Genomic DNA, 19,504 nt, shown 5'->3' on the forward strand with positions numbered 1-19,504 from the left:
GAGCCACTGCACCTGGCCTGTTTTCTCCGTTTTAATGAAGTGAGAAATGCATCTTGATGGGATAACTGCAGGTCAGAGCTCTGGATCAGGATGATATCAAGTGATCTCACACTGAACCAATATAATTTCCACGTGGAACCAAAGACTCACTGGGAGTTTTATGTGGCCTCTGCAGTTTTCTCTTGGATATGTGTATAATTTTCAGTGAGATTTTGAATGGCACCCCAGGTCAGAACGCCCTGTGCTGTAGTGTGACCCTCCTGATCATTGCTCCTTATTCTCCCATGTTTCAGTGAACAAGGGGAGAAGAATTGCCTTCAGTTCCACGTCGTTACTGAAAATGGCCCCCAGCGCTGAGGAGAGGACCACCATACATGAGATGTTTCTCAGCACACTGGATCCAAAGTAAGGATGGTGAGATTCCACGTTGGAAAAACATTTAAACCTTGGCCTTTTTTTTTTTTTTTTTGAGACACAGTTTCTTTCTTGCTACCCAGGCCGGAGTGCAATGGCATGATCTCAGCTCACCACAACCTCTGCCTCCTGGGTTCAAGCAATTCTCCTGCCTCAGCCTCTGAGTGGCTGGGATTACAGGCATGGACCTCCACGCCTGGCTAATTTTGTATTTTTAGTAGAGATGGGGTTTTTCCACATTGGTCAGGCTGCCTGCCTCGGCCTCCCAAACTGCTGGGATTACAGGCGTGAGCCACCACACCCGATCTTTTTTTTTTTTTTGAGACGGAGTCTTACCCTGCCGCCCAGGCTGGAATGCAGTGGCATGATCTTGGCTCACTACAACCTCTGCCTCCCGGGTTCAAGCAATTCTCCCATCTCAGCCTCCCAAGTAGGTGGGATTACGGGTGCCTGTCACCACGCCCAGCTAATTTTTTTTTTTGGTATTTTTAGTAGAGATGGGGGTTTCACCATGTTGGCCAGGCTGGTCTCAAGCTCCTGACCTCAGGTGATCTGCCAGCCTCGGCCTCCCAAAGTGCTGGGATTACAGGCATGAGCCACCGTGCCTGGCCTAAACCTTGGCCTTCTTTAGAGCCACAATTGTCTGAGTGTATTGGGAGTGACTTGCAAATGTTTTTACTTTTCAACAAGAGAACCATGGCATTAACAGGGTTTAATAAATATTCATTTGTATAGGACTATAAGTTTTCGGAGTCGAGTTTTGCCCCCTAATGCAGTGTGGATGGAGAATTCAAAACTGAAGAGTTTGGAAATTTGCCACCCTCAGGTATTATAATTTAGTGAGAAATCTGAATAGGATAGCTTCCATTCATGATATTTGTCCAAGATTTGACACACCTTTAAACTGGCCTTTGTCCTGTGGCATTGTTAATTCCTCTGTTCTGTATACAAAGGTGGCCATAAGTTTGTATTCATTGATATTTATTTATGTCCTGTAGGAGCGGAACATTTTCAATCGGATCTTTGGTGGTTTCCTTATGAGGAAAGCATATGAACTTGGGTGGGCTACTGCCTGTAGCTTTGGGTGAGTTATATGTAAGGCAGTCTTAACTTCTGAGAAGCAATTTATATCACCCCACTGAAATGAAACATTTCAGACCAGTCTGGGTGTGTGTGGGAATATGTTATGTTTTTAAATGAATACCACACTGATACCAGCTGAGTTTGATCTTCATTTTAGAAGGTTGTTTCTGACTTTGTAAGTTCATACATTTGAAAAACCACTGAGAAAATACAGTGATGATATGTAGGAGGGAAAAGATACAGTTATTTTGGCCCTAATCTGCTCACGATGGCATCTCTTACCATTCCTCACTGGTAGGATCTTTTCCCCCTTGTCTAAGTTTATTCTTCATTCATTGTTATTTTGCTTCAGCTAGTTGTTAGGGAAAAAAATTGAGATCATCTGAATTTTGTAGTATACCCCAAATTCTGTCTTTCCCCCCAATAGTGGTTCTCGACCGTTTGTGGTAGCAGTAGATGACATCATGTTTCAGAAACCTGTTGAGGTTGGCTCATTGCTCTTTCTTTCTTCGCAGGTAGGTGTGTGATGAGAGTTGACATACAACTTTTTTTTTCATTTGAGCCTAGAAGTTTCTATATCCAAAAGCCACTGTTTTATGACTGTCTTTTTCCCCTTCCTAATGCAGTTGACTGACTATAGTGTCTATAATCTGTTAGGTATGCTTTACTCAGAATAATTACATTCAAGTCAGAGTACACAGTGAAGTGGCGTCCCTGCAGGAGAAGGAGCATACAACCACCAATGTCTTTCATTTCACGTTCATGTCAGAAAAAGAAGTGCCATTGGTTTTCCCCAAAACATATGGAGGTAAATAGTGATTATTGCTTGTCCCTAACAAAGGGAAGAACTTCTAAGGACATTTTTCTCCTTTTGAATTGTAGGAAGTGTATTGATGCCTGTCAGCACAAAAGCATGTCTTTAGGAGATTTTGCTTTTGAGATTTGGCAGCTCTGAAGACCAAAGATGCCTGTGGCCCCCAGGCAGGCAAGCAGCCACTGGTAGTCAAAACCTGATCCAGCCAAAGGAAGGGGACAGGAGTCATGGCCTGCTCCTTTGGGAATGTGGCACACCCCTGGCCCAACAATGCATCTTGTTCTGTCCCAGTGTTCCCAAGTAGTCTTGTGTTTATATGGTGGCTTTCTAAGGTGTTACAAGTTTCTCCAGGGTTCTCTCTTGTGTTTCAGAGTCCATGTTGTACTTAGATGGGCAGCGGCATTTCAACTCCATGAGTGGCCCAGCGACCGTGAGAAAGGACTACCTTTGGAACCCTAGGAACACCACATTTGTTGAAAACTAGCACTCCACCCAGTGACGTGGTATCTAATGAAGACCTGATCAAGTGTATTGGTTTGAGTGTTGCATCTTATCCTCCATACAGGAGGAGGATGTATTCAGCCTTTAGGATGATCAGAAAAGCAGAAAGAGAGAGTGGCCAGATGGGGCTGAGGGGAGAAAGAATTATTAAACAATAAATACTTTCAAAACAATTTTTAAATTATGAACCTACCATGTTGCCTCCTATCTTCTAAAAAAACAAACAAAAAAAATTGAGAGACTGGGTGCGGTGGCTCATTCCTATAATCCCAGCACTTTGGGAGGCTGAGGCGGGTGGATCATGAGGGTCAGGAGATCAAGACCATCTTGGCCAACATGGTGAAACCCCATCTCTACTAAAAATACAAAAAATTAGCCGGGTATGGTGGCGTGTGCCTGTAGCCCCAGCTACTTGGGAGGATGAGGCAGGAGAATTGCTTGAACCCAGGAGGTGGAGGTTGCATTGAGCTGAGATCGCACCACTGCACTCCAGCCTGGGCGACAGAATGAGACTCTGTCTCAAAAATAAATAATTGAGGATAGCATTGGATTCATTCTTTTCTTACACATGTTGCAACTGTCAGTATACAAGGTTTCCTGCCAGGGTGTTTGGATGCCATTCTTTAAACCTAACCAGTTCCTCTGTGCTGTCTAAATCCCATCAGCCATACATGATTCCTTTGCTTCCCTCTATTTCCCAACTTTTGTTGTCAGAGGGTAGATGAAAAGTTGGGGTGAAGGGATTTAACAAAAGATACTGCATCTGTAAAGATTTGTGGGAAGATTTGGGTCTGAAACCATACCATGAGGAGGTGTGTAGAGATGATCTAGATAAGGAAAAACACAGGACCATTTGGTCATTCTTTCATTCACCGGACAGCTATTTAGCACATTCTGCTGGTGGCTAGGCAGGATATATCTGATTTAAAAAATAGGAACCACAATAATAATAGCTGCTTACGTTTATGGAGCATTGCCATGTGCTAGGTAGGCACCATCCTCAGCACTTGGCAGGTCTGAGCTCCTTTATTTCTTCCAATCAACACTATGAGGCACATTCTGTAACCCCCTCTTAGGGTTAGGCCATTCAGGAAACTGAAGCACAAGAGAGCTTAAGTAACTTGCTCGAGGTCTGACGTGTAACATGTGGAGGTGCTGGGATTCAAAACCAGGCAATGTGGGTCCAGGGCACTCTTGACCAGTACCTGTACTGCTTTCAAGGAATAGAGCAAGAGAGGTCATACCTAATATCACAGTGTCACCTAGGAAGCCCAAGGGAGGCATTCCCGTTAATCTGCCTCCTAGGTGGCAGGGCGTGGTAGCTTATACTTGTAATCCCAGCACTTTGGAGGCCGAGGTGGATGGATCATGAGGTCAGGAGTTCAAGACCAGCCTGGCCAAGATGGTGAAACCCCATTTCTACTAAAAATACAAAAATTAACCGAGCGTGGTGGTGGGTGCCTGTAATCCCAGCTACTCGGGAGGCTGAGGCAGAGAATTGCTTGAACCCGGGAGGCGGAGCTTGCAGTGAGCCGAGATTGTACCACTGCACTCCAGCCTGGGTGACAGAGCGAGACTCCATCTCAAAAAAAACAAAACCCCCAAAAAATCAGCCAAGACCGCTTCTTTTTCAACAGGAAGGTAACTTAGAAAAAAAAATAATCTCTGGGAAAAGTGCTCCCAAGAAGGAAGCAATATTTACTGTGGGTTCTACATTAGTGTTCACAAACTTGGCTCTGCCTCAGAATTAGGTGGAAAGCTTTTTTTTTTTAAGACAGAGTTTTACTCTGTCACCCTGGCTGGAGTGCAGTGGCACGATCTCAGCTCAATGCAACCTCTGCCTCCTGGGTTCAAGCAATTCTCCTGCCTCAGCCTCCTGAGTAGCTGGGATTACAGGTGTCCGCCCCCACGCCTGGCTAATTTTTGTATAGTAGAGACGAGGTTTCACCATGTTGGCCAGGCTGGTCTCGAATTCCTGACCTCAGGTGATCCACCTACCTTGGCCTCCCAAAGTGCTGGGATTACAGGCGTGAGCCACTGCACCCGGCCGGTGGAAAACATTTTTAACAAAAAATTTTTAGGCCAGGCACAGTGGTGGCTCATGCCTATAATGTCAGCACTTTGGGAGACTGAGGTGGGAGGATCGCTTGAGACCAGCCTGGGAAACATAGTGAGACCCTGTCTCTACAAAAAGTTAAAAAATTATCCGAGCATGGTGGTGTGCACCTGTAGTCCCAGTTAGGAGGCTGAGGTGAGTGGATTGCTTGAGTCCAGGAGTTTGAATCTGCAGTGAGCTATGATCATACCACTGCACTCCAGCCTGAGTGACAGAGAAAGACCCTGTCTCAAACAATTTTTTATATTAGTTTATGTAATGTTTATTGAAATCACAGTGTCAACAAGCACCTCCAGCATGAAATAGTCACAGGAGCAAACACAACTATCTCTTGGAAGCATGCAGTTTGACTCATGGAATCAAGTATATGCTGTACTGTAATAACTTGTCTCTCCATGCTGGAATGCCATCCTGACTGAGATTTACCTGGCCCTTCAATACAGCATTTTGCGTATCTACGTATGACATGATGGGGGGTGGCTAACGGGGAGGGATGCACCCTGGGGAGTTTTGTGAATGTGTTAAGTGGAGTTAAGAGACCTACTGCATGCTATTGTATAGATTATATATTATATATTTAACCATTTGCTGCTGTACACTGAAGCTTTTTCTAGTATTTCCTTTTTGCTATTATAAACAATGTTGCAGTAAATATCCTAAATACTCTAAAACATTTGACCCTTAAATTATTCTCTTTGGAAAAATATTAAATGAGATATTTAGGTCAAATAGTAGGCACACGTTGAAGGCTTTGAATATGTATTTCATGTGACCCTTCAGAACAGTTTCACACAATCACTGACACATTAGCAATTTCCCTGAACTTTGCCAATTTTTATCTTTTCTTTTAAAAATATCTTTGCCAGGATATGAACAGACAGTTCTCAAAAGAAGACATTCATACAGCCAACAGACACATGAAAAAATGCTCATCATCACTGGCCATCAGAGAAATGCAAATCAAAACCACAATGAGATACCATCTCACACCAGTTAGAATGGTGATCATTCAAAAGTCAGGAAACAACAGGTGCTGGAGAGGATGTGGAGAAATAGGAACACTTTTACACTGTTGGTGGGATTGTAAACTAGTTCAACCATTATGGAAAACAGTATGGCGATTCCTCAAGGATCTAGAACTAGAAGTACCATATGACCCAGCCATCTCATTACTGGGTATATACCCAAAGGATTATAAATCATGCTGCTATAAAGACACATGCACACTTATGTTTATTGTGGCATTATTCACAATAGCAAAGACTTGGAATCAACCCAAATGTCCATCAGTGACAGACTGGATTAAGAAAATGTGGCACATATACACCATGGAATACTATGCAGCCCTAAAAAAGGATGAGTTTGTGTCCTTTGTAGGGACATGAATGTAGCTGGAAACCATCATTCTTAGCAAACTATCACAAGAACAGAAAACCAAACACCGCATGTTCTCACTCATAGGTGGAAACTGAACAATGAGATCACTTGGACTCGGGAAGGGGAACATCACACACCGGGGCCTATTATGGGGAGGGGGGAGGGGGGAGGGATTGCATTGGGAGTTATACCTGATGTAAATGACGAGTTGATGGGTGCTGACGAGTTGATGGGTGCAGCACGCCAACATGGCACAAGTATACATACATATGTAACAAAACTGCACGTTATGCACATGTACCCTAGAACTTAAAGTATAATTAAAAAAAAAAAAAAGCAAAAAAGAAAAATCTTTGCCATTTTGATAGGTGAAAAATGACATTCTGCTGGATGTGGTGGCTCATAGTTTTGTGGTGGCACTTTGGGAGGCCAAGGCAGGCAGATTGCTTGAGGTCAGGAGTTCAAGACCAGCCTGGGCGACAGGGTGAAAACCTGTTTCTACAAAAATACAAAAATTAGCAAGGTGTTGTAGTCTCGCCAATGCAGCAAAATGTAGCCATCTCTGGTTGTCTGAGATAGTATCCAGAGTTCTTTGTCTCATGGAGCACAAACACAAGGGTGAGGTTGGAGTGAAAGTTTAAGAAGCAAAATAAGAAAGCTCTCCGCTGGGTGCGGTGGCTCACACCTGTAATCCCAGCACTTTGGGAGGTCGAGGTTGGTGGATCACCTGAGGTCCGGAGTTCGAGACCAGCCTGACCAACATGGAGAAATCGTGTCTTTACTAAAAACACAAAATTAATGGGGCGTGGTGGCACATGCCTGTAGTCCCACCTACTCGGGAGGCTGAGGAGAATCCCTCGAACCCGGGAGGCGGAGGTTGTGGTGAGCCGAGATCGCGCCATTGCACTCCAGCCTGGGCAACAAGAGCAAAACTCCATCTCAAAAAAAGGAAAAAAAAAAGAAAAAGAGAAAAAGAAAGCTCTCCGCAGCGGAGAGTGGGGGCCTGAATGGGTTGCCCACTATGAGGCTGGGGTCGGGGGTTTTTGCGGACTGGGAAGGGGAAGGAATTTGCTTAGTCTGTGAGCTGTCTTGGAGGAAGTGAAATTCAGCTTGGCCCGGGACCAATCAGGAGCTGAATTGATGATTCATTGGGGCTACTCAGATTGGCCCGGGACCTATCAGGAGCTGAAGTGAAAGCTTGGCCCGGGACCAATCGCGCTGAAGTAATTCTTAAAGGCCGGGCTCAACATTGGAAAAACGAAAGGGCCCACCGGAGTCGTCGGAGCCCACAGTGTTCATGCCTACAAAAGGAGAAGAAACTTTTTCCTGGGAACCGGATGATTATACAAGAGACAAAGACATTTCTATGTCAGGTCTTGTTCCCTTATCTGAGTGAGCCGGAGGTTTGTGCAAGTTTTTATCTGAGTGGGCTGGAGGTTCTCCGATCTGTGCAGCCGCGGGCTTGTCTCCAGGCACACCACCACCCTGTGGTAGTTCCCTTATCGGTGCCTGCAGCTTGATTTTTATCCCCAGGCTGCTTTTTATGTTATGTGGGGATGAGGCACTGACCCGTGGGTTGGGGGCTCTTTGGGGACCCTCCCCTTGCTGTCTACCTAAGGAAAGCTAGCTAACTCCTCTCAGCGTGATGGTGCACACCTGTAGTTCCAGCTACTCAGGAGGCTGAACTGGGAGCATCGCTTGAGTCCAGGAATTTGAGGTTGTAGTAAGCCAAGATCACGCCACTGCACTCCAGCCTGGGCAACAAGTGAAACCCTGTCTCAAAACAAACAAACAAACAAAGCAAAAACAAAACCCCCTGGCATTTGTTAATTGCCTTTCTTTGAATTCTACTGAGATTGAAATTAAATTGCTTATTGTCTTTTTTGTCTTTTTGTTAAATTGTTCACGTAATTTTGGATACCAGAATCTTCACCCCAAATCTGGCATCTACCAATACAGATATAAAAGCTAGAGGTTTTTATTTTTAATACAGGACTTTAAGAAGATGAGATGAAGCAAACTAAAGGATACACACTAGGTTCTGGATTATTAGTGTTATGTCCCTCTCAAAGAATAAAGGAGAATTTTTGGCCGGGCACGGTGGCTTCGTCTGTAATCCCAACACTTTGGGAGGCCGAGGTGGGTGGATCACCTGCAGTCAGGAGTTCAAGACCAGCCTGGCCAACATGGTGAAACCCCATCTTTAACAAAAATACAAAAATTAGCTGGGCATGATGGCAGGTGCCTGTAATCCCAGCTACTCAGGGGGCTGAGGCAGGAGAATCGCTTGAACCTGGGAGGCGGAGATTGCAGTGAGCCGACATTGCACCATTGCACTCCAGCCCGGGCGACAGAGCGAGACTGCGTCTGAAAAGTTAAAGGAGAATTTTTAACCAGGACCAGCACTGCTAAGTTCTACCATACATCTTCCTCATGTGAGTTGGACATTGTTTTATATTAAATAGTCTGTGCTGAGATCCCAGTTTTACTTTATTTATTACCAAGTTCTTAGTTTTCGCCTCCATACTTCTTCAATGTGTAGTCTTTGAGGATGGTGTCTTTACCACTGGTTTCTTTAGAAGAGTTTACTTCATTCTAGTATGCTTTGCACTGTGTTGGGCATGTCCATGTGATTCTGTGGCAACCCAAATCTTCTGTCAACATGTTCCATTTGATGCCTGTGTTTGCTCTGATCCGATCTGCTTTCTTTCACCTCTTTGAATAGAGCCAAGCACTTGACTCCTGGAGAACTGAACGTTCACCTAACTCCCCTGGGATTTCAACATTTTTCTTTTTCTTTTCAATTAGTTTGTGCAGTTTATCTTTCTAAAGATGTACTTGATTCTGTGGGATGGCTGGGCTCAACTGGGAGATTCTTCTTTTCCATGTGGCATTAGCTGAGGTCACTCAGCTCTGTTCATCTGGGGCTGGGCCATCTGGTGCCTCAGCTGGGGTGGCTGAGGTGGCTAGCTACCAGGCTGGTTGGATTTCTTTTCTTTTCTTTTTTGAGACAGAGTCTTGTTCTGTCACCCAGGCTGGAGTGCATTGGTACGATCTCAGCTCACTGTAGCCTCCAACTGCCGGGTTCAAGTGATTCTCCTACCTTAGCCTCCCAAGTAGCTGGGATTACAGGCATGAGCCACTGTGCCCACTCGGCCTTGGATTTCTTAAATGGTGACTTGAGGACTCTAAGAGCAGCCAGATTTCCAGGTCTTAACCACACCACCCTCCTTCCTCTCAAAGCCATTTTCATGGCGGGATCAGTGGCGTCACTGAAGGTGGTAAGGATGAGTACTGGGAAAAGGCCACTGATTGGATGATTAAGACGTCCCTATTAAAAAGAAACAGTTTCAGCCAGGCACAGTAGCTCATACCTGTAATCCCAGCATTTAGGGAAGCTGAGGCAGGAGGATTGCTTGAGGCCAGGAGTTCAAGACCAGCCTGGCAACATAGTGAGACCCTATCTCTACAGAAAATAAAATATTAGCCGGTTGTGGTGGCACGTGCCTGTAGTCCCAGCTACTTGGAAGACTGAGGCGGAATGATTGTTTGAGCCCAGGAGTTCGAGGCTGCAATGAGCTGTGATAGCACCACTGCACTCCAGAGTGAGACAACAGAGTGAGACCCTATCTCTAAAAAAATAGTAAGTGCCGGGCGCAGTGGCTCACGCCTGTAATCCCAGCACTTTGGGAGGCCAAGGTGGGTGGATAACTTTAGGTCAGGAGTTCGAGACCAGCCTGGCCAGCATGGTGAAACGTCTCAGTACTTGGAGAGGCTGAGGTTGGTGGATTGCTTGAGTCCAGGAGTTTGAAACCAGCCTGGGCAACACAGTGAAACCCTGTCTCTACAAAAAAATAGAAAAATTAGCTGGGCCTGGTGGTGTGCATCTGTAGTCTCAGCTACTTGGGAGGCTGAGGTGGGAGAATTGCTTGAACCCAGAGGCAGAGGCTGTAGTGAGCCAAGATCGTGCCACTGCACTGCACTCCAGCCTGGGCAACAGAGGGAGACCCTGTCTAAAAAAAAAAAAAAAAGTAATCATATAATTTTTATATGTGGCTAACACATATGTGTCAGGCACTGTACTAATGACATTAAAATGTATACTCTCATTTAATCTTTACAGTAATTCTTTGAGATCAATACTATTATTACCCACATTTCGCAGATGAGGAAACAGGCTTAGGGAAGGTAACTTCCTAAAGCCTAACTTGTAACTATATAACTGGGAGAGGCGAGACTAGGTCTAGAATTTTGGTCCTTTACCACATTTCTGACATATTTTCTCAGCTGTTATAGTAAAGGGTTAACTAATGCCATATATATATATGGATCAGAATGCAGTCAAGTCTCAACCATAAGAATGAATGATGGCTGAAATATTCTGGGCATTTGGTTTATTTCCTCTTAGAATAAAACTTTTGCTACAATTGTGATCGACTCTCTAAATGTACTTGTGTTTTCCTTTTTTTTTTTTTTTGAGATGGAGTCTTACTCTGTCGCCCAGGCTGGAGTGCAGTGGCATGATCTCAGCTCACTGCAACCTCCGCCTCCTGAGTTCAAACAATTCTACCTCAGCCTCCCGAGTAGCTGGGAGTACGGGCACCCGCAACCACGCCCAACTGATTTTTGTAGTTTTAGTAGAGACTGGGGTTTCACCATGTTGGCCAGGCTAGTCTCAAACTCCTGACCTCAGGTAATCTGACCTCTGCCTCGCCTCCCAAAGTGCTGAGATTACAGGTGTGAGCCACCGCGCCCAGCTGACTTGTGTTTTCTTTCCCTTCTGTTGGCACCAAATCATGAATTTACTATAAAATAGGAAACAGAAAAGAGGAGTTAAATGAAGAGATTAGGGCCAGACGTGGTGGCTCATGTCTGTAATCCTAGCACTTTGGGAGGCTGAGGTGGGCGGATCTCTGGAGCCCAGGAGTTCAAGACCTCCTGGCCAACATGGCAAAACCCATCTCCACAAAAAATGAAAAAACTAGTCAGGCATGGTGACACGCACATGTGGTCCCAGCTACTTGGAAGGCTGAGGCAGGGTAATTGCTTTAACCTGGGAGGCGAAGGCTGCAGTGAGCCAAGATTGCGCCACTGCACTCCAGCCTGGGCGACAGAGCGAGACTCTGACTCAAAATAATAATATATATATATTGTCCGGGCACGGTGGCTCATGCCTGTAATCCCAGCATTTTGGGAGGCCGAGGTGGGTGGATCACGAGGTCAGGAGTTCTAGACCAGCCTGACTAACATGGTGAAACCCCGTCTCTACTAAAAATACATATTAGCCGGGTGTGGTGGCGCCTGCCTGTAATCCCAGCTACTCAGGAGGCTGAGGCAGGAGAATTGCTTGAACTCGGGAGGTGGAGGTTGCAGTGAGCCGAGATCGCACCACTGCACTCCAGCCTGGGTGACAGAGTGAGACTTTGTCTCATAAAAAAATATATAAAATATATGTATTATATATATACATTTCTATATATATGGGCTTGAAATTAGTGGGACTTGACTAACTATGGGCTTGAAATTAGTGGGACATAAAAATGAGTGGGCTTGAATATTTAAAAAAAGAAAAAAACATCAGAATGCGTCATGCATAGTAACGTTAAGTGTTGTGTGACATGTATGCTCATGGTACACACATCTATGTGAGTACTACGTCACAATGTAAAATGTACTTCTATGTGGGTTATGGTTAAAAAGTTTGACTTTCCATCATGGATGGAAGGAGTATACTTGGTATAAGTTAACATACCTGCTTAAGTTGTGCTTAGTTTTAAATTGTTCTGAATTTCTAAGTTATTTTCCTGTTTTTTAATAAATTAAATTTGTAAAAAAAATTCGTTCGACAGTTGTTGCTCTTTTAGTTTAGTCTGAAAGGCACCTCCCACACCCCCCCTGCCCCCGCGCTGGCGTTGCAAGTGGCTGTTTGATTTCTGTGGGCTGGGTGCCATCTTGTGGCCTTTGTGTTACAGTGTAGTGTATTCCCTTTAACGCAACTTGGAAATCCTGTTTCTGATGTCCAGAGTGAACTGTCCAAATTACCAGAGCTTGAAGTGAATTAAATCAAGACTACAGATTCCATTCTTTTTTTTTTTGTTTTATTTGAGACAGGGTCTCGCTCTGTCACCCAGGCTGGAGTGCAGTGGCTCGATCACGGCTCACTGCAGCCTGGACCTCCTGGGCTCAAGTGATCTTCCCACCTCAGCCTCCCAAATAGCTGGGACCACAGGCTCACACCACCAGGCCTGGCTATTTTTAACAATTTTTTGTAGAGTTGGGGTCTCACTCTGTTGCCCAGGCTGGTCTCAGACTCCTGGGCTCCAGTGATCCTTCTGCCCTGGTCTCCCAAAGTGCTGGGATTACAGACATGAACCCCTGCACCCAGCCTTGATTCAATTCTTAAAATTTCCATCTGGCCTTAGCCCCACATTAGACCCCTAACCCTAGCCAATTAACTCTAAAGTATGTGCCATTTCCTGGTAGATAATCATGAAAGAGGAAGACCAGTCAGTGCTTGGTCTCTTGACGTTGGGTGATAAGTACTGTCTTCTTCTGTAAGGGCGATTTGCAGGTGGTATGGCCTTCAGTGGAGAAATGGGAAATGGGTGTATACCTCCTCTTCCCTGTGAAACGTTCCCTCATTCCGTCCCTGATTTTTCTTGTGGTTGTTTGTGCTCACCATAGAACCTCCACAGGAGTTGGTGTTTTTAGCACTTATTCCACTGTATTGCAATTCCTTTTTTAAATTTTTATTTATTTATTTGAGACAGGGTCTTACTCTGTTACCCAGGCTGGAGTGCAGTGGTGTGATCATGGCTCACTGCAGCCTCAACTACCCCGGGGCTCCAGAGAGCCTCCTGCCTCAGCCTCCTGAGTAGCTGGGACTACAGGCGTGCACCACCACGCCTGGCTAATTTTTAAATTTTTTGTGGAGACAGAGTTTCGCTATGTTGCCCAGGCTGATCTTGAACTCCTGGGCTCAAGTGATCCGCCCGCCTCGGCCTCCCAAAGTGTTGGTATTACAGGTGTAAGCCTCTGTGCCTGGCCATAATTCCTTTTCTTACATGCTTATTTCACTTATGAGACTGTGGGCTTCTTGAGGGAAGGAATTGTATCAGATCTTTTTATTCCTATTGTCTAGCAAAGTCCCTTGCATATATTTAGGTAATAAATGTATTTCGTGTAAACAAATGTACGATTTAGGTGAATTTGTGTGTTCGAGTTGGTTTTTGAATTTGTTAATTTAAAAAATTGTAAGCTTAAGACTCAGGAAGGAGGCTCTTTTAAAATATATTTTTGGGCTGGAAACGGTGGCTCACACCTGTAATCCCAGCACTTTGGGTGGCTGAGGCGGACCATTCACTTGAGGTCAGCCTGGCTAACATGGTGAAACCCTGCCTCTACTAAAAATACAAAAATTAGCCAGACGGGGTGGTGCCCGCCTGTAATCCCAGCTACTTGAGAGGCTGAGGCAGGAGAATTGCTTGAACCTGGGAGGCAGAGGCTGCAGTGAGCAGAGATCGTGCCGCTGCACTCCAGCCGGTCTCAAAATAAATAAATAAAATATATTTTTAGCATTTTACATAAATGTACAATATTATGCTAAAATTGTTATGTTAGTAATAGGATTGGTAAAAATTGCTTTGCTATCTGAAACTAAATACATAGTAACTATGATAAACATTTTCTTTTCTTTTTAAAAGCTAGGTAAAAAATATAATGAATTTATAGAAGCGGCTGTGTGTGTATGTGTGTGTGTGTGCATATATATATGAGATATCATTATATATATATAGCTTTTTGTCCATGGTTCCTGGCTGATAACTCCCATAGCCCTTGTTATTTCCTAAGGGATTAAACAATAAGCATATCTTTTGTTAAAGCGTTTGTCGTTTAGTCCTTGGTTCCTGAAGCAGCTTTGGAAGTGCTTCAGAGCGATCAAAGGAAAAGACCGTCTTTGGTTTTAATGCGCGGGTGCTGTAGGCCTCAGAAGCAGGGCTCGGAAAACAGTCTCTCCCTCTGACCTTCTCATACCCTCCTTTTTCACCTGCTCCTTTGTCTCTCCGAGGCAGGCCATAGAAACTGAAAATATAATCTGCCCCCACCTTTATATCTTGGAGCTGGACGTAAAGAAATTCTCTGACCTACCTTGTCTGATTGAAGGTCATAAGACCCTCATTTTAGAAAGGGTCTTGCCCTCTACCCAGGAGGAAGGAGTGTTGTACAGAGAGGCCAAGAGGAATCTGGACAGGCCTTACTAGGATTCCCCACTCAGTCTATTAGCATTAGATCATGCCCTTTTTGTCCAATCACGTTTGGCACTTGATCTTAGCCAAAATGCCAAGAAGCGATCCAATCCCATTTTGACGGGGTTGTCCATGCTTCAATCATCCCTATCCAATGAAGTCTCCATAAAAGGCCCAAGAGGACCAGGTACGCAGAGCTTCTGGACAGCTGAACTGGTGAAGGCTTGCAGGAAGGTGAACAAGAATTCACCCGTGTGCTGGTGTGATGGTGTACCCCAACTCCATGGGAACGGAAGCTCCTGTGCTCAGGACCCTTCCAGACCTCACCTTATGTGCCTCTTCATCTGGCTGTTTATTCGTATCCTTCAAAATATCCTTCATAAGAAACTGGTAAGTGTAAGTAGGCATTTCCCTGAGTTTTGTGAGCTGCTCTAACAAGTGAATTGAGCCTAAAGAGGGGGTCATGGGAACCCCAACTTGAAGTCAGTCGGTCAGAAGTTCCAGAGGCCTGTACTTGGGAGCTGGTGTCTGAAGTGGGGCAGTCTTGTGGGACTGAGCCCTCAACCTGTGGGCTCTGATGCTATATCCAGGTGGACAGCATCAGATTTGAATTGAATCAGAAGATTCCTGGCTGGTATCCACTGCAGAACTGATTGCTTGCCTGTTGGTGGGGAAAATCCCTACACATTTGGTCACAGAAGTCTTCTGTATTGGTTGCTGTTGTGTGAGAACAGAGGAAAAACAGTTTTTCTTTCTTTCTTTTTTTTTTTTTTTCTTGAGACAGGGTCTTGCTCTCTCGCCCAGGCTGGAGTGCAGTGGTGCAATCATAGCTCACTGAGGGCTTGACCTTTCGGGCTTAAGTGATCCTCCTGCCTTAGATTCAGGAACAGCTGCGACTACAAGTACAGGACACCACGTATGGCTAATTTTTGTACTTTTTGTAGAGGTGAGGTCTCACCATATCGTCCAGGCGGGTCTCAAATTCCTGGGCTCAAGTGACCTTCCTGCCTCGGCCTCCCAAAGTGCTGGGATTATAGGCATGAGCCACTGTACCCAGCTGTGAAAGTTTTCTGACCCTCTATATATGTATGAGTATATATAGACACACAAATACATAGATATGTGTATATATATTCACCCACACCACAGAGACCTTTATGAAACTTTTTTTTTGAGAGAGAGTCTCGTTCTGTCACCAAAGTTGGAGTGCAGTGACACAGTCTCGGCTCACTGCAACCTCCGCCTCCTGGGTTTAAGCGAGCACGTGTGGCTAATTTTTGTATTTTTAGTAGAGACGTGGTTTCACCATGTTGGCCAGGCTGATCTCGAGCTCCTGACCTCAAAAGATTCACCCGCCTCGGCCTCCCGAAGTGCTGGGATTACAGGTGTGAACCACCACACCCAGCCTATGAAATGATTTACCTGAAACACACATTTTGTTACATCTTATATATTAATAACCTTGTATTCAAAGATTTCTCAGTGACATAGTGTTGTCACAAAGTTCATAGGGGGGTTAGGATACCAAAATATCATTAAATAATTAAATAGTAGTTAATGTGTTTGAGAACAAAATATACAACCTGGAAACCTAGTGACAGATGGGAAGTTTAGGGTGTAGGGTTAGATGAGTTCTTGGACAGAGAAGAGACAGTGGGGTTGTGGTGGCGAGGGCGTGAGGAATGATCTCTTGTGTGAGATTCTAGGGACTAAGAAATCCCTGAAAGAGCTGTCCACCATGATCACTGGAAACTTCAGAACACTGGCCAAGCTTAACTGCGAAATATTTAACAGAAGACTAGAAATTTTTGTATAGTAGAGACGAGGTTTCACCATGTTGGCCAGGCTGGTCTCGAACTCCTGATCTGAGGTGATCCACCTGCCTAGGCCTCCCATAGTGCTGGGATTACAGGTGTGTGCCACCGCGGCCAGTCGGTCACCTATTTATTTACTTTTTTTTTTTTTTTGAGACGGAGTTTCAGTCTTGTCACCCAGGCTGGAGTGCAATGGCATGATCTCGGCTCACTGCAACCTCTGCCTCCCAGGTTCAATGGATTCTCCTGCCTCAGTCTCCTGAGTAGCTGGGATTACAGGTGTCTGCCACCACACCCGGCTAATTTTTGTATTTTTAGTAGAGACAGGATTTCTCCATGTTGGTCAGACTGGTCTCAAACTCCTGACCTCAGGTGATCTGCCTGCTTTGGCCTCCCAAAGTGCTGGGATTATAGGCGTGAGCCACTGCACATGGCCTCCTATTTATTTACTATTATTATTATTATTTTTTGAGACAGAGTCTCACTCTGTTGCCAAGACTGGAGTCCAGTGGCGTGTTCTCGGCTCACTGCAACCTCCGCCTCCTGGGTTCAAGCAATTCTCCTGCCTCAGCCTCCCCGGTAGTTGGGATTATAGGCATCCACCACCATGCCCAGCTAATTTTTGTGTTTTTAGTAGAGAGAGGGTTTCACCATGTTGGCCAGGCTGGTCTCAAACTCCTGACCTCAGGTGATCTGCCCGCCTCAGCCTCCCAAAGTGCTGGGATTATAGGCGTGAGCTACCGCATCCGGCCTTATTTACTATTTTTTAAATGTTTGTGGGCAGGTCATCTCTTGATCTATTATTTTGGGTAAGCTCCTACTGTTGTGGCATTGTTCTGACCTCCTGCTGTACAGGCAGCTACTAAATGATATGGGTCTCCTCCTTTCCTTAGTCTCTAGAATGGGTTTTCTCAGCATTGCCACAATTAACATCTTGGAGCAGATAATTCTTTGTTGTGGGACTGTCCTGTGCATTGTAGGATGTTTAGCAGCACCCCTGGCCTCTACCCACCAGATGCCAGTGGTGTTTTCAGTTTTGGTAATAAGAACATCCCACATATTGCCATGTCCCCTGATGGCAAAATCTCCATCCCTCCCCGTTGAGAAGCACTGCTTTAGATTTGGTAGGTCAGTATCTTCTGGGACTAGGTCTCTAGTAGCTGCATCCTGGTTAGGCCCAGGGTCCATCCTCTCCAGGAGGGCAGGGGACTATCCTTTCTCAACTCTTTTTCCAGTCTTGTAAATGGCCACATGAGACCATCTTTAAGATGTAAGCTTGGACTTATGGACTTTCAGAAGTCAGCTCTTCGAAGGGATAGTTTATAAAAGGCACTGACAAAAGGGGTGTATTTAGTGCTATTTTATTCAGAGGCTATTTATATCACCCAGTTAATATGAAAAGTGGTGAGAGGCCAGGCGCTGTGGCCCACACCTGTAATCCCAGCACTTTGGGATGCCGAGGTGGGCAGATCACTTGAGGTCAGAAGTTCGACACCAGCCTGAGCAACATGGTGAAACCCCATCTCTACTAAAAATACAAAAATTGGCCAGGCGTGGAGGCACATGCGTGTAATCCCAGATATTTGGGAGGCTGAGGCAGGAGAATCGCTGGAACCTGGGAGGTAGAGGTTGCAGTGAGCTGAAATCGTGCCACTGCACTCCAGCTTGGGTGACAGAGTGAGACTGTCTCAAAAAAAAAAAAAAAAAAGTGGCAAGTCAGGGTATGTATCTTCACTTACTTGTGAGTACCAAGATACTACTATTCTATCAGCACCCGCTTCAGTAATCAAATACTGAGCTCCTCGGTGGCAGAAATTTGTTATTTGGTCATTGATATATGCCAAGTGTTTAGATGCTCAATAGTTGCTGAATGTTGAATGAAACATTAATGACTGGTTTTTTTGAGTGGACCTACAAATAGCTCTCCTTGTAAACGATACTAAAATAAACAGGAGGCTAGAAAACCTCCAAAAAATGGAAACTATTAATCAAGAAGATGCTGGTGCATGCTTGTAGTCCCAGCGACTTGGGAGGCTGAGGCAGGAGGATCGCTTGAGGCCAGGAATTTGACGCTGCAGTGAGCCATGATTATGCCACTGCATTCCAGCCTGGAGTGTATGTGTATGAATATATACAGACACATAAATACATTGATGTCAGAGTGAGACCCTCTTAAAAAAAGGGATACCAGCTTATTTCATGAGTAAAACATTTGTACTTTTTAGATTGGAAGGAGGAAATCTGCATATAGAATTCCAATTGTATTGGGCCTATTGACAAGGTTATCACAAACCTGTTTAGATATCAAAGTACTAGCAGTCTTCAACTTTACTAATAGATTGGTTTATAAAATGTAAACTGTAAATTAGCATTAGAACATACTCTGCTATAGAAAAAGGTTATAAATGGCAGCTGGATTCCCATGTATCTACAAATCACCCACCATTTGTGACAGAACTCTATTTCAGCCAGAAGCCCAGTAATTCCCCCACCACTTCTAGTGATGGCCTTTCCCCAGGAGAAGGGCTTTTTGTATTAAGAGAGGGGATGGCTGGGCACAGGGGCTCATGCATCTTCCCACACTTTGGGAGGCCGAGGCAGGTGGATTGCTTAGGCTCAGGAGTTCAAGACCAGCCTGGGCCACATGGTGAAACCCCGTCTCTACAAAAAACATAAAAATTAGCTGGGCATGGTGGTGCATGCCTATAGTCCCAGCTGCTTGGGGGGCTGAGGTGGGAGGATTGCCTGAGCCCAGGAGGTTGAGGCTGCAGTAAGCTGTGACCATATCAATGTACTCCAGCCTGGGTGACAGAGTGACACACTGTCTCAGACACAAAACAAAACAAAACAAAGAGATTAGCAGATTAGCATGGAAGACAGATAGCAAGAAGTTAATTTTCCTGGGTACCTGGTCTCTTAACTATGTGGCATGTCTACAGATAATGACAATAAAGTAATTGCCATATTGGGGTGGCAAATGGGGTGATGAAGTAGCACTGGAGTTCAGGTTTGTATATGGTCATTTGTTAAGAGTTAGTTATATGTATTTAAGGATTCAAATTTTGTTAAACTAAATATAAATATCTAACTTGTTATTTATAAATTTGGTACAAGCTGAAGATGTAAATTTAGAGATGGG

General features: G+C 44.8%; 1 protein-coding gene across 6 annotated transcripts in view; it reads left to right on the forward strand.

Moving 5' to 3' along the window:
* Positions 1-5,599, forward strand: part of ACOT9 (acyl-CoA thioesterase 9) — a 74,265-nt gene extending 68,666 nt beyond the window's left edge. For 2 of the 6 annotated variants that reach the window (XM_017953828.3, XM_003917500.4), the window contains 6 exons: positions 294-405; positions 1,150-1,240; positions 1,413-1,498; positions 1,925-2,012; positions 2,155-2,305; positions 2,683-3,003. In XM_017953828.3, the coding sequence (XP_017809317.1) occupies positions 294-405; positions 1,150-1,240; positions 1,413-1,498; positions 1,925-2,012; positions 2,155-2,305; positions 2,683-2,795 (641 nt within the window). In that variant the 3' untranslated portion in view covers positions 2,796-3,003. Of the gene's footprint in view, positions 1-293; positions 406-1,149; positions 1,241-1,412; positions 1,499-1,924; positions 2,013-2,154; positions 2,306-2,379 lie in introns of all 6 variants that reach the window. The other 4 variants (XR_641856.3, XM_009197337.4, XM_003917499.5 and 1 more) reach the window with 4 other exon arrangements.
* Positions 5,600-19,504: the final 13,905 nt, after the last annotated feature.

Source organism: Papio anubis, chromosome X (genome assembly GCF_008728515.1).
Source record: "Papio anubis isolate 15944 chromosome X, Panubis1.0, whole genome shotgun sequence".
NCBI lineage: Eukaryota > Metazoa > Chordata > Mammalia > Primates > Cercopithecidae > Papio > Papio anubis.